The 14,383-nt window shown below is 43.3% G+C and overlaps 1 protein-coding gene across 1 annotated transcript; it reads left to right on the top strand.

Annotated features, from left to right (window-relative positions):
- The first annotated feature begins 3,254 nt into the window (after window positions 1-3,254).
- Window positions 3,255-14,070, top strand: slc6a17 (solute carrier family 6 member 17). Its single transcript, XM_026332671.1, has 11 exons — window positions 3,255-3,555; window positions 6,099-6,256; window positions 7,119-7,245; window positions 7,976-8,157; window positions 8,928-9,038; window positions 11,787-12,028; window positions 12,139-12,331; window positions 12,612-12,804; window positions 12,887-13,046; window positions 13,427-13,589; window positions 13,708-14,070. Exons 1-11 carry the CDS (start codon window positions 3,255-3,257, stop codon window positions 14,068-14,070), a joined length of 2,193 nt encoding a protein of 730 aa, XP_026188456.1.
- Window positions 14,071-14,383: the final 313 nt, after the last annotated feature.

Genomic DNA, 14,383 nt, shown 5'->3' with positions numbered 1-14,383 from the left:
TGTAGCCGTCCTTCAGGGAATATCGTGTCTGTCCATTTGAGATGGTTAGACGAGAGAAAGGCGGCCGCTGCTGCTGCTGCTGCTGCTGCTGCTGCAGGGATGGGATTTCATTTTTCCAGGATGAGCCATTGCCTAGCAACCAGGCTAGATATAAGTGGAGCTTATTTTAGTGGGGAGAAACAAGAGAACCTTTGCTATCACATCAAGACCAAACTGTCCAGGTAGGATTAGGGATATATACAATAGCTCCAGGAACATGCAGCAGAATTTCACACCTGCCTCCTTTATAAACATGTTGTTAGAAAGCTGGTTACTGAAGAATCTGCAGCATCTTTTCATCAGCACCATAGGTTCCTCACCACTAATTTAATGCACTAACCTATGCACTATGCATTAATTCTCTCCAGTAGCCTACGCCTCTTCAGAGTATCCTTGACATAAAAACTCTTGTGGCCACTCTCTCTGCTTCTGTGAGTCATAATCTGTTACAATGCCTTGCACTGACTGTGAGGTTCTGCAGCCTCTGTAATGTGCCATCTGTGTCAGCACATACTGTCAGACTCTAAAAGTTGTTAATGTATTTCTGCATCAACATCGAACACTTTCACTGCACATGGCTGGCAAGCCCTGTAACAAGCCACCATCTTACCCCATAACAAGTAACTGGGACAGTTTGTTACTAACTATACCCACTTTTCCAAAAAAAGTAGAGCAAAACACTGCGTGCACAGTCTTTAAAGAGCTCCAACTCCTCACAGTCTAAAACCTAAAAAAAAAAAAAAATCAACAACAGGGCCCCAATTTTTTATTTTTTATTTTTTTGTTTGCAAACATATGGATAATTGCCTCACACTTCGGTCAGAGAGTGTTTGATGATGAGTCAGTATTGTGTAGCTGTAGGGTGCTGTGGGAAAGGTCACAACTGATCCGGGGTCTGCGTCGAGCTCGCAGCCTCGGAGCTGCTGCCTGTCGTGACTGCAGGGGCTCTTTGCCACTCTTGAGGAATGTGACGTGCGTGCTGCTGTGTGCGGCCTCTGGGTGGGCTTTAGAGTTCAGCCGGCCGGCAACCTTCAGAAGCCTCTGAAGTCGCTGTGAATAAAAACCTGTGTGCGATTTCTGTCGTTTACATCTGTTTTCAGATTAAAGGCCTTGTCTCCAGATCAAACACCTCTGGCTGCTCTTCTCTGCTCTTGAGATGCCAGAATGAAAACATAGATCTCGCTTATCCCACAGAGCTTAACCAGAACTGTGTCTTCAAAGTATGGTTTCTTTTATTTACTGCTGCCGTAGCTGTAGATTTGGCATTTAACCAAGACTGTTTTGTTCAGCTGACCGTTGAGTAATTGGATCATTTACAGTAAATATTAACTGTTTCTCATTGTTTTCATGTAATTTTCAAACACCAGCCTTTTGAGGGTCAAACATCATGTCATTTTTGAGCGTTTTAAACTTGCAGCTACAAATCTTTATTGTAAAAGGGTCAGCTCTCCGGTGTGAACAGGGTTTTCTTCAGTGTTTTTGAGCAGAAGTGGGCCACCTCGCATGGAATCAAGTCCTCCTCTGTTAACATAATAAAAGAGCAGATATACTAATTCTACTACTTCATTCAGCAAATTCTCTATATTTAAAGTTTTATTGCTTTTTGTTTTAAGTTGGAGAACTCCTTCAATCAATGATTTTTTTAAAACTTATTTCTTGCACAGACGATGTTAAAGCTGTTTGATAAGACAAAAAATACACAAACCACTAACTAATAAAATCTGTGCTTAGAGGCTTTATTACACATTCTTTTGAGACCAGTAGTCGCACAGACGGACCGTTCACTGTTGTTCATGCTCTTCACATGACTCAACTTTAGTATAATGGGCTCTGCTGTGAACTGGATTGTTATTCAATCTGTGTCTTGTTCACCATAATGAATTGGATTACTGAAAAGCCCACGTTTTGGCTCTAAAGGTCTATAGTTTTATTACGATTTTAAAATACTCCATGCACCAAAAGGAAACAGGCGAATCAGCACACATGACTCTGACCTAAATAGTTTAAGTCACTTGTCACGAGTCCAACTCCTGAAATATTCTCCAGTGGTGTTGTGTAGGGGCTGCAGTTATTTTTGTTATTGGTTGATTGTTTGGTTATTAGTTATTATTTGACACATTCAGACATCAGAAGAGTTAGAAAACAGCAAATATTCACATTTGAGAAGCTGGAACCAGAGAATGTCGTTAAATAAAGCGGCTTCTGTGGTTCCTTGAAGTTATTTCTTATAGTCCATATCATCTTTAAGGTTCATGACTTATTTTTGACATAAAGCCTTAAACACAAACAGCACTAGTGATGGATTTAGTGTAGGGCTGCAGTGGTCATTTTCATTATCAAGTAAGCTGCTGATTATATTTTTGACCAATAGCTTCATTTGTAAAATGCTAGAAAATAGTGAAAAACATCAGACCCAGTTTCTCTGAGTCCAAGATTACAGTACTAAAGCTGTGTGTTCATGAGGCTAAAGTTTTTGAGAAGAAATTCTTTACGAGAGAGCAATAATTAAGTTAATTGTGTTATAAGTGTTGTTTAGGGCTGCAGCTATCGATCTACCGAATATTTCTGTGATTACTCCAGTAATTGGATAAAATAGAGTTTTGTATTTTTAAACAATAATACTATTGTGTAATTCATGACAGAAACGACAGGTTACCTTGAAATGACGTTACCTTGTCTCGACTCCGCTGGGTGGTCTGGTTCACAACTGGATGCTTTCTGTTCAGATGTTGAAGCATTGACGAAGTGCTGCTGTAAGTTCTAATTTATAATGCACACATTGCACCGTGTTGTCATCTTTTTTTAAGTTTGAAACGACCCCAAACTTTGGACATTTCGCTCTCTGCTATAGCGCCAACTTTTGAAATGCGTTGTGCAACAGTGATTACCGTCCGTGTGGAACAATGATCCCTAGGTGGAGCAAGTCCGATAAGGCCAGTGATAATAATCAAAGTAAATGATTTCCTTGATTTCCTCGAGGATTCGTTGCAGCCCTAGTGTTGTTACAGTAACTGTACATGGTTTAAAAGGCACAAATCCTTTCCTAATCACCTACATTGCATCATCTCTCATTCACAGAAGAAAAGAAAAGCACAATCCTCTTTCTCTGGCACCTTCCCGGTTTCCTCCTGATCCCCCTCAGTCAGTCCTCTCAGGCCCTCCTCTCTTTGTCTCCACCACCTTCATCCCTCTGAAGGAGCCCTGGTGTTGCAGCCATGCCAAAGAACACCAAGGTGACCCAGCGGGAGCACAGCAGTGAACCGGTCACTGAGTCTGTGGCTGACCTGCTTTCCCTGGAGCAACCCATGGACTATAAGAGCAGTCAGATGAGTATGGGCCTGAGTCCTGGCTCTACTGCTCCAGTGAAGGCCCTCCTACCTTCCCCTGACCCAGACGTAGAGGACGGCAGACCAGCATGGAACAACAAGCTGGAGTACATCCTGGCCCAAGTGGGGTTCTCTGTGGGCCTGGGTAACGTCTGGAGGTTTCCCTACCTGTGCCAGAAGAATGGTGGAGGTAAGCAGATGAATGACTGTACATGATGTTGGTTTTTAAATGCTCCATTTATCTCAATCACAGAAACCTGTGTAGACTGATGTACAAAGTGTACCAACACTTCCTGGCTTTGGAAGTTGGTTCCTAATTGGGCCACCCACGGTGAACATGTGTACCCTCAGGGTGCTGAGTAATTTTTTAACAAGGAGACTTGTTGAGCTGAATCAAGGCTTTTAATGTGATTTTTTTTTTATTAGTTTTGTAAAATTGTAAATAAAATAAGTGGCCAGATGGGAATAGTTAACTCAGTAACACTTAGCAATTATGACTTTATCCTTTTGTTTGAGCACAAGATTTGTTCATAGTCCTAAATTTAGTCCAAGATCCTTGTCGTTTGACATGATTTGATTGAGGATGGCCACTGGTCTTGGTGACTGGTATGAAATTTATTGCTTTGTCTCATAAAGCTTTCAATTGCATGACATTACAGAAAACAAATTACTTAAGCAACTTCATCAGGTTTTACTTCCTCTGTACCAGGTAAAGTTACTAAGTACTGTTTTGTGTTTTCAGTCTGGAGGTACTGGACACATAGATAACACTAACCCAGATATTATTCCCTGCATGTAAAAATGTGTTATTTGCACAGGAACAGTTCATTGTATTGGAGTGTAGTTGTTGAAGATTAGTTGTTTTTATGTCTAATTATTGCATCTATTCCAAACCCTACATACATTTATATCCATTTCCAGTTTATATCATTGCCTGGGCTGCACTTTTGTCTTTTTATACAAACATCTCACTCACTTAGCTTGCTGATGGAGCAGCAGTCACCTCCTCTTTGATAAATTGCATCCTTTCAACCAATTAATCAACTAATTGTACGAGTCAGAGCGGCAGGGCCTTCGACATATCTTAGTGAAATTGTTCTGTCAGCAGCGACCCGGTACTTTCTCATCAGCGATTTATAGTGCCACTGACAGGTCTGGTATAGACTATACTGAGAAATCCTTCAGTTTAGTCTTTATTTGCTTTTCTGGCAGGTTTCTCAGCCTTATCGGTTCGGTATTATGATTTACTGGTATGATGAGATGAGAGGGCGGCTAAGATGGAGGTAGTGGAAGAGTAAACACTGATTTTCCACGCTTGTGTGGGAGGTGTGTGTAAAGAGGGTATTTGAAATTCATGATATAACATGATATTTGTTCATTTTAATCACTTGTGTGCATGCACTTGGGCAATAATGAGCGTGTATCCGCCGCTGACTCAGTCGTCTTGTCTGGGCCCATCTCTCTGATGAAGACAAACTGTTTTCTGTCTCCACAAAATGCACAGCAAAGTAAAACACATGGAAACAGAACTCAGCAAAAGCATGTTGACCCGGCTTATTGCTCTCACTTTCCTCTTTTCGGAGTCTGCCTCGGTAAAGCAGTGGTAAAAAAAAACATGAGTCTAAATGACACTGCTACTAATATTTTGAGTAGTCAGTTTGTATTATCTTGTTTGTGTCTCACAGTAGGACCTGTTGTCATCTGTTCAGAAATAGATGTTTTTTTTTCTGGAAATGGATGGCCGGCTAGTGGAGCCACAAAAAGAAAGAACAAAAGGATTATTTTGAGAAGAATGAATGAACCACGCAAATATCAGTGTAAATTTAGCTCTCACACTATGCGATGATAAATGTGGCACAGCTGACATTTTAGGAAACACAAAAAAGGGTGAATGTGCTCAGGAAAAGTCAGCTATTACCAACCAACACCTGCACCATGCTATGAATGTGTTGCAAGTTGGCCAAAACCTCAGGTGTGGTAGTTCATATAAGGATTCTCTAACAGGATATATGAGATGCAATGTTTGCTAGGAAGAAACAATGCAACGATCACTAACACCTTTTGTTTGCCTCTGTTCTGTCTCCTGTGCTGAGAATAGACACAGACATAGAAAAAGATCTGTAAAGGCAGGCGGCAACACTTCTAACAGTCCTGATAATAATACCACAGTGTAACATATCACTGTGTTTCTGTCTTTGTTTCCTGCTGCTGGCTCTAATGGCCACTCACGATTTTATCAGTATTTTTGATCCAGTCAAGCGTAATTTGTTTTCAGTCTGGAAAGCAGGCCGCTCCCTCCAGCTGTCCATCAGTACGAGCCCATCCTCCCTGGTTTTGGATGGTTTTGTCACCATGGTGCCCCTTCGTCTCTTGACGTAAGCAGGATTGGACGTGACTTGTTGTTAACTGAGTGTCTGCTGCTGCCGTCTCTCCATTGTCCCTTCTTCAATAAAAAAGAGGCCATATCATAAAGTGGTGAATGGAAGTTGAAGATGAAGAGGGAGAGAAAAAAATGTGAGGGATAAAAGGAAGAGAAAGAAATGAAAGCAGTGAAATCAGAGTGTTGAAGAATAAAAGGAACAGACTCCAAAAATAGGACCTGAAGAAGAGAGTTTAACAATGTCCTTCTTCTGTTTTAATGAGGTTTTGTCCATCACCTTACATACATTTATACACGATCAGACCATCGAAGTAGCTGTTCACTCTGCAGCTAATCTTCTTTCTCTATGTCAGGTGCATACCTGGTGCCCTACTTTGTTCTCCTCCTCCTTATCGGCATCCCCTTGTTCTTCCTGGAGCTGGCGGTGGGTCAGAGGATCAGGCGTGGCAGCATCGGGGTGTGGAACTACGTCTACCCACAGCTGGGAGGCATCGGGGTTTCCAGTCTGATGGTAAGCGTCATCTTCCAGTGATTTTATTGATTTACAGGTCAGTAACAAGCCATGTAAAATTACACAACAGACAAAAAAAAACTCCAATGATGAAATATAAAACACTAAAACATCTGTAGGCTCAAACGTTAGGTTCATTCACAAGGTCATTTTGATTTCCTGTTGATTGGAATGGAAAACCTTGTATTTGGAACCATGAAACACTAAATCTTTATAAGTTACAGGTTATAGATCTGTTTCTGGATGATCACTGTCACCTCTCGGCTCAGACTGAGACAGACATGTTATGTGCAGTGACAACAAGCGTGCTGTACGCCTCAGTCTACTGGACTCCCTCTGTCGGCTCATGTTACTTCCCCTCAAGGCTTTACAGTGAGTGGCATGCAAAGACCAGCGCTGATCACTGGATCAGCAGGAGTAGTGACACATCATGGTCCCCATCCTGTCGGCGTCACCAGCCTAAAATTTAGTCAGTCGGTGGCTGAATCGTCAGTCTGTGATCCAGTGCTTGACTCTTTCTATTCGTCTGCAGTTCTGACAGGGACTGCATCAATTTATTGTAAAAGACTGGAGGGAGAGGCTTGGTTTGGGGCAACGAGGTCTGTGGCAGTTTAGATATGGCAGAAGGAGATGCAGCAGCTATAAATACCTTCTCATCAAGGACCCCAACCTTGGCTGCTGAGAGCAAACAGCTCAATAATTCATTGCTCCTTAACTTAAGCCGTGTGCTCAGCATCTGTGCCCTGACTCAAGAAAAGGCGTTCACCTTACCAAAATGCAAGCTGCGCCATTGGTTCTTCTACATTTGTGGGATAGTTTTTAGGACTAATGAATATTTCTGTTTTCTCTGATTTCCCCTCAGGTGTGTGGGTTTGTGGGCCTCTACTATAATGTCATTATCGGGTGGAGCATCTTCTATTTTTTTCAGTCTTTCCAGTATCCACTGCCTTGGGCTGAATGCCCCATCCAGAGAAATGGAACCCAAGCCAGTGAGTCCTCAACAGTAACACTGCACAGTACTGCTGAAAGTATAATAGCATGGAATATACAGAAAAAGACAAGTGGCCCATAAAAGAGATTTTTGTGGTATAGCCAGAAGAGAACAATGAAGACAGCAGAGCCCTGCAAGCCATTTTCATATTCAGCTAAGTATCTCAGCAGATGCAGATACAGGCAGTCCAACAATATGCAGGGTGGTGTTTAAAGCTGCAAAACGTCTGTGCCATGGAGCGGCTCACTGTCAGTCAACAGTGTTTGCATCGTCTCTATAGTCAGGAATATAGCTAGGAGTGTGATGTTAGTGATAGTAAGTCCTGGCCGACTGTGTCCGCATCTGAAATGGCTGGCAGCTCTCACCCTGTGGGTGAGGCATGTGTAGGTTCTGTCAGAGTAAAGGGCATTGGCTTTCATTAGCATTCAATAGCCGAATGTCGACCATGCGTAGCATTATGAATGCAGTTGGAATTCCTGATCTCATCCAAAAATACATTTCCATAGATGGAAAATACAGTAATTGTATAGTTACATTTACATAAGTAATTAGCTTATACACAAATGTATGTTTATATGTACTTTAGTATTTTTGTTTTGAAATAAAACATAACAATGCAGTTTAGTTGTGATTAATTCAAGAAATGTGACACTTTAAAAAATGATCAAGTTCATCTGTTTTGGAGTGAACTGATATTTTGTCTTTTGCCTCTACCCTGCCCTTTCCAGTCGTGGTGCCAGAGTGTGAGAAGAGCTCGGCCACCACCTATTTTTGGTACCGTCAGACCCTCAACATCACAAGCACCATTGACGACACCGGAGGCCTGAACTGGAAGATGACCCTGTCTTTGCTGGTGGCTTGGATCATGGTCTGCCTAGCTGTCATCAAAGGCATCCAGTCCTCTGGGAAGGTACGGGGTCCCAAAGGCTGAACACAGCGGGGACCTGCAAACAGATTATCTCAGATTATTAAACTGTACACAACATAGACTCAATATACAGATGTGTAAACACAAAACAAAAGCTTCAAGATTGTATTTAGAATCAATTAATCATCCAGTGAGTCTTTTATTCACTTTGCTAATGCCTTTCACTCAAAGGTAAGATGCTAAAACCTGTCATCGGCACATATCTATTTTTGGATCTCATCTATATTATGGAAGAGAGAGACATGCAACATTAATAAGCTTAAACTGAACCAAGCAAAAAGCAGTTCAGGATACAGATGGAAAATGCTCCGTTTGGCAACAACTGCAACAACATCCTATAATCTCGATCCAGAGAGTGACTCATATCCCACAGCGCAGCATCCAGCTCACAGTTACAATAGGAAAATACGCAACAGAGAGTGGATCGCCAAGGTCTGACATGGTTTTTTGAACACTAAATTTAGTAATCCAATTATCATAGCCAGTGCTGAAATGATTTCCCGTAATGCTGTAGGAAATTTTTTTTTTTACTCATCTCTCCAAACCTCAGGGAGCCCTCTACACTTTTGGTAGAACTTGACAGATTCAGAGCCAAGTAACCACAAAGTAGATTTGGGATTTATTTATCGTGTGTGTGTGTGTGTCTGTGTGTGTGTGTGTGTGTGGTTGCAGTTCCTCCTCCATGTGTTAGGCCTCTGAAAAGCGTGTCCATGGCAACACTGTGTAATGTACTGTCTCACTGTCTCTCGTAGGTGATGTACTTCAGCTCTCTGTTCCCCTATGTGGTGCTTTTCTGTTTCCTGGTGCGAGGGTTGATGCTGAAAGGAGCTGTGGACGGCATCGCGCACATGTTCACTCCTAAGGTGAGACAATAAAACAAAGGGGGAAGTGACTCTAAATCCAGATTGTTTAAGCATGATCAGGGGATTTGGCACTGTAAAGTGATGGTAGTTCGCTGTGGTCCTCCAAAATGTAACTGTGGTGTGAGCGTGTGTGGTTGTCTGTCTCTATGTGGCCCTGTGATGGACTGGTGACCTGTTCAGAGAGTACCCCTGCCTTTCATCCAAAGAGAGCTGGGATAGGCTCCAGCAGATCCCTGTGACCTTCTTCTTCTTTTCCTTTCGGCTGCTCCCTTCAGGGGTCACCACAGCGAATCATCTGCCTCCTTTTAAGCCTATCCTCTGTATCCTCCTCACCCACACCAACTATCCTGATGTCCTCTGTCACTACATCCAAGAACCTCCTCTTTGGTCTTCCTCTAGGCCTCCTTCCTGGCAGCTCTAACCTCAGCATCCTTTTACCAATGTGTTCACTTTTTTCTCTGCTACCTCCAGCTCTGCCTCCTCTCTTTTTCTCAGTGCCACTGTCTCTAAACCAGACAACATTGCTGGTCTCACCACTGTCTTGTCCACCTTTCCTTTCATTCTTGCTGACACTCTTTTGTCACACATCACACCTGACACTTTCCTCCACCCGTTCCAACCTTCATTTCTTTTTCACACTCTCTGTTGCTCTGGACTGTTGACCCTAGGTACTTAAAATCCTCCACCTCCTTCACCTCTACTCCCTGTAAACTCACCGTTCTACTTGAGTCCCTCTCATTTACACACGTACTCTGTTTTACTGTGGCTAACCTTCATTCCTCTCCTTTCCAGAGCAAACCTCCACCTCTCTAGATTTTCCTCCACCTGCTCTTTGCTCTCACTACAGATGACAATGTCATCTGCAAACATCATGGTCCACGGAGATTCCTGTCAAACCTCATCTGTCAGCCTGTCCATCACCACAGCAAACAAGAATGGGCTCAAAGCTGATCCTTGGTGCAGTCCCACCTCCACCTTCAACTCCTCTGTCACCCCTACAGAACACCTCACCACTGTCTTACAGCTCTCATACATGTCCTGCACCACTCGAACATACTTCTCTGCCACTCCAGACTTCCTCATACAAAACCACAGCTCCTCTCTCAGCACCCTGTCATAAGCTTTTCCCAAATCTACAAAGACACAATGCAGCTCCTTCTGGCCTTCTCTATACTTCTCCATCAGCACTCTCAAAGCAAATATTGCATCAGTGGTTCTCTTTCTTGGCATGAAACCATACTGCTGCTCACAAATGCTCACTTCTGACCTCAGCCTAGCCTCCACTACTCTTTCCCATAACTTCATTGTGTGACTCATCAGCTTTATTCCTCTGTAGTTACCACAACTCTGCACGTCTCCCTTGTTCTTAAAGATGGACACCAGTACACTTCTCCTCCATTCCTCAGGCAACCTCTCACTCTCCAAGATCTTGTTAAGTAGCCCAGTCAAAAACTCTACTGCCACCTCTCCTAAACACTTCCATACCTCCACAGGTATGTCATCCGCACCAACTGCCTTTCCACTCTTCATCCTCTTCAATGCCTTCCTCACTGCATCCTTACTGATCTTTGCTACTTCCTGCTCCACAACAGTCACCTCTTCTACTCTGGGCTCTCTTCAAAGTATTCCTTCCATCTTTCCATCACACTTGTGGCACCTGGAAACACATTTTCATCCCTGTCCTTAATCACCCTAACCTGATGCACACCCTTCCCATCTCTGTCTCTCTGACCCTGGTTAGGAATAAGCGGGTATAGATAATGGATGGATGGATGGATGGATGTTGTCTCAGTCTTGCTGCTTCCCCAGTGTTGCTCATGCATTCACAGACTGTTGGCTTTAACATAATGTAACATAAGTGACATTCAATCTATGGAAGCTGCTCATTCATGATGGTTAATGGTTTCTGATGATTTACCACCAAAGCCATTCAGTTCCACTTAAAGAAAATGTAATTAATCTCCACATTATGTCAATGTTAGGTTGATGTCATCCTCTAGTGGTGGATGTGTATTATTACATAGAAAAATAGACACTGGGCTCAGCAGCATCATTATAAACCATGAGAAATTGCAGTTACTTTAATTCAATTCAATTCAATTTAATTCAATTTTATTTGTATAGCGCCAAATCACAATACAAATCATCTCAAGGCACTTTACAAAAAACAAAAAGTTGAGAGTGGAGAGGAAAAACTCCCTTTAGCAGAAGAAAAAACCTCCAGCAGAATCAGGCTCAGTTTGGGCGGCCATCTGCCTCGACCAGTTGAGGTGAGTGGATAGAGGAGAGAGAAAAGAACAGCAACAATAAACAACAAAGAGACACTGCAGGTTGGTGGGGCCAGTAACTGCACATCAGTGATATACAGCTCCAGGAACAGGGACACCTGCAGAAGATACAGAGAGAGAGGGAGAGAGCACAAACTAGGGGAGAGAGAGGTTAGTGACATTCAATGGGAGGGAAATCTTTAAGAGCCAAACATTGTTTGAACCCACAGACCTTTATTTTGAATTTTAGACACAGTCCCAAAGTTTTGGAAAATACAAAATATGCTGAATTGCCTGTTGAGCTTTTTTATCAGTTTGAAATTTCAATCCAGTATGGGAAGAAACAAATGCAGATTATAGGGGAAGTATTGGTGTACAGATTGGAATGTGATTCTGGTGTTTTTAAGGGGATAAATGAAAGTTAACATTGCCCAGTTCTAACCTGGTTTTTACAGTTTATTGCCTTTATTTGTCTCTGTAGTTGGAAAAGATGCTGGAGCCACAGGTGTGGAGAGAAGCAGCCACACAGGTCTTCTTTGCCCTCGGTCTGGGCTTTGGAGGCGTCATCGCTTTCTCTAGCTACAACAAGCGAGACAACAACTGCCACTTCGATGCAACGCTCGTCTCCATCATCAACTTTGTTACCTCCATCCTGGCCACCTTAGTGGTATTTGCTGTCCTGGGGTTCAAGGCAAATGTAATGAACGAGAAGTGTGTTGTCGAGTGAGTGTGCCTTACTCTAACAAATGTTACTTGACCAGTCTGTCTCTGGCAGCCATTTTTACAATAACCTCCACTCACTACCAAACCCTCTCCACATTTGCCATGTGCAGGAATGCAGAGAAGATCCTGGGCTACTTAAACACTGGTGTGCTGAGCAGAGAGCTCATCCCTCCTCACATCAACTTCTCCCACCTGTCCTCCCAGGATTACGCAGAGATGTATGGCGTCATTAAGACAGTGAAGGAGGACAGCTTTGGCCAACTGGGCCTGGACCCCTGTGTGCTGGAGGACGAACTCAACAAGGTCGGTGGGCGAGACATAAAAAGGCTGAGAGGATAATTCTTGATAATTGTTCATAAACGTTTTGGATTAAGACCTTTCTTTGTTGCATCTCCTTGTGTTGAGCTTCATATGTTTTGAGCAGTTCAATTAAAGGGTGGTCCTAACACCAGGGTTAATCGAAACCATGCAATATAATTAATGAAAGTAGAAATGAAAGTGAAGTGGGTGATTTTCCAATGCAGCACATTAGTCTCCATTAACCACCTTCAAACGTCTTTATCACCTCATGTCAATCTTCCAGGCAGTTCAGGGCACTGGCCTGGCATTCATCGCCTTCACGGAGGCCATGACGCATTTCCCAGCCAGTCCCTTTTGGTCTGTCATGTTCTTCTTCATGCTGATCAACTTGGGGTTGGGAAGCATGATTGGCACCATGACCGGCATCACCACACCCATACTGGATGCTTTTAAGATCCGCAAGGAAATCCTGTGTGGTGAGTTTGGAGTCTAATGTTTGGACCAGATTTCTTGTGCTTCTGTTTCTGATTCTCAATAAATTTTTTTCTCCTCCTATAGTCGTTTGCTGTATCATCGCCTTCCTGTTAGGCCTACTGTTTGTGCAGCGCTCAGGGAACTACTTTGTCACCATGTTCGATGACTACTCAGCTGGTTTGCCCCTCACTGTGGTGGTGATCTTGGAGAATATCTCCGTAGCCTGGATCTATGGCACCAAGAGGTAATTTGAGACAAGCGGCAGACTGAATTCATATTTTGATACGAATAATTTTAAGGCAGCATGTTTATTGGCAGTCAACATTTGCAGTAACTGATCATTGGTTACTAGTGGAAGTAACCACAAGGAACAGGGACAAACAGGAACACATTGTTCTCCCTTTGTCCGTTACAAAACAAACTCAATAAAAGCCAACAGAAGTGGTTAATGAGGAGACTTTGTAAATACCAGGACCTGTTGACTGAAGAAGCAACATGAAATTCAGTCATTCATTTTCTTAGTTTTAATACTATGTCATGTTTTCAGTGCTAAAGGTTTATAGAAACGTGTTATTTTGATGGGAGCTTTATTCTTCCATTCTTCTCTGTTTCCTTCCTTCACAGGTTCATGCAGGACCTAGAGGACATGCTTGGTTTCAGGCCGTACGCTTTCTATTACTACATGTGGAGGTACGTGTCACCAGCTGTCCTTGTGGTGCTTATCATTGCCACGGTGATCGAGATGGCTATTAATCCTGCAGGATACAACGCCTGGGTAGAGTCCGAGGTCAGTGCCTAGTTTCTCCTGTCTTTGAATGCACTCCCTGCTCACTTTGTGTATCTCTTCCCGTTTCTTCTCCTCTTTTCATTCCTCTTCTATTTTTCTTCATCTTCCCCCTGCTCAGGGCTCAGAGCATTTCCAGAGCTACCCTCCCTGGGCTTTAGCCATGGCTTACGCCCTCATTATCGTGGCCATGCTGCCTTTACCCATCGTCTTCATCGCCCGCCAGTTCAACCTGATCTCAGACGGCTCCAACAAGCTCTCTGTCTCCTACCGTAAAGGCATGATGAAGGACATCTCCAACCTAGAAGAACAGGATGAGCAACGCTTCATCCTCAGCAAGAATCCCAGCGAGGCTCCCTCCCCGATGCCCGCCCACCGTGCTTACTTGGGGCCCGGCGGCACACAGGAGATGACCAACACCAGCTATGGCACCAGCACCAAGACGGGCTACCAGAACATCGGCTCCCCCGAGTCTGAGCTATAATCCACTGAGCTCATACGTCCCCTGGTCCATTAAACCCTGGCCTTGTTTGGAAACAGGGAGATAGAAGAGGGACAGGAGGAATGAAAATCCACTGGCGGTTGTTGCAGTGTTCACCACATCTTAACCCCCAGAGCTCAACCCCCTCTATCCTCCCATTTTTGCTCCATCGCTCTTTACATATGGTTCTTCCTTTCTTTCCCTTCATAGGATATTTGCTGCTATTTATTAGTCATTCCCATCTGAAGTCAAAGGATCACAGAAGGGTGAGTCTCACTGTATGTGGCAACCATTTATTTTCTGTCAAGGTATTATA

Source organism: Mastacembelus armatus, chromosome 7 (assembly GCF_900324485.2).
Source record: "Mastacembelus armatus chromosome 7, fMasArm1.2, whole genome shotgun sequence".
NCBI classification, from domain to species: Eukaryota; Metazoa; Chordata; class Actinopteri; order Synbranchiformes; family Mastacembelidae; genus Mastacembelus; species Mastacembelus armatus.
This window is presented reverse-complemented; position numbering and strand designations above follow the sequence as displayed.

Bases quoted from the DNA above. Each gene is read 5' to 3' on its own strand.
- slc6a17 (XM_026332671.1), top strand. From the start codon at position 3,255: ATGCCAAAGAACACCAAGGTGACCCAGCGGGAGCACAGCAGTGAACCG. The intron at 12,332-12,611 runs GTCGGTGGGCGA...TCAATCTTCCAG, and splicing joins TGGAGGACGAACTCAACAAG to GCAGTTCAGGGCACTGGCCT. The intron at 13,047-13,426 runs GTAATTTGAGAC...CTTCCTTCACAG, and splicing joins TGGATCTATGGCACCAAGAG to GTTCATGCAGGACCTAGAGG.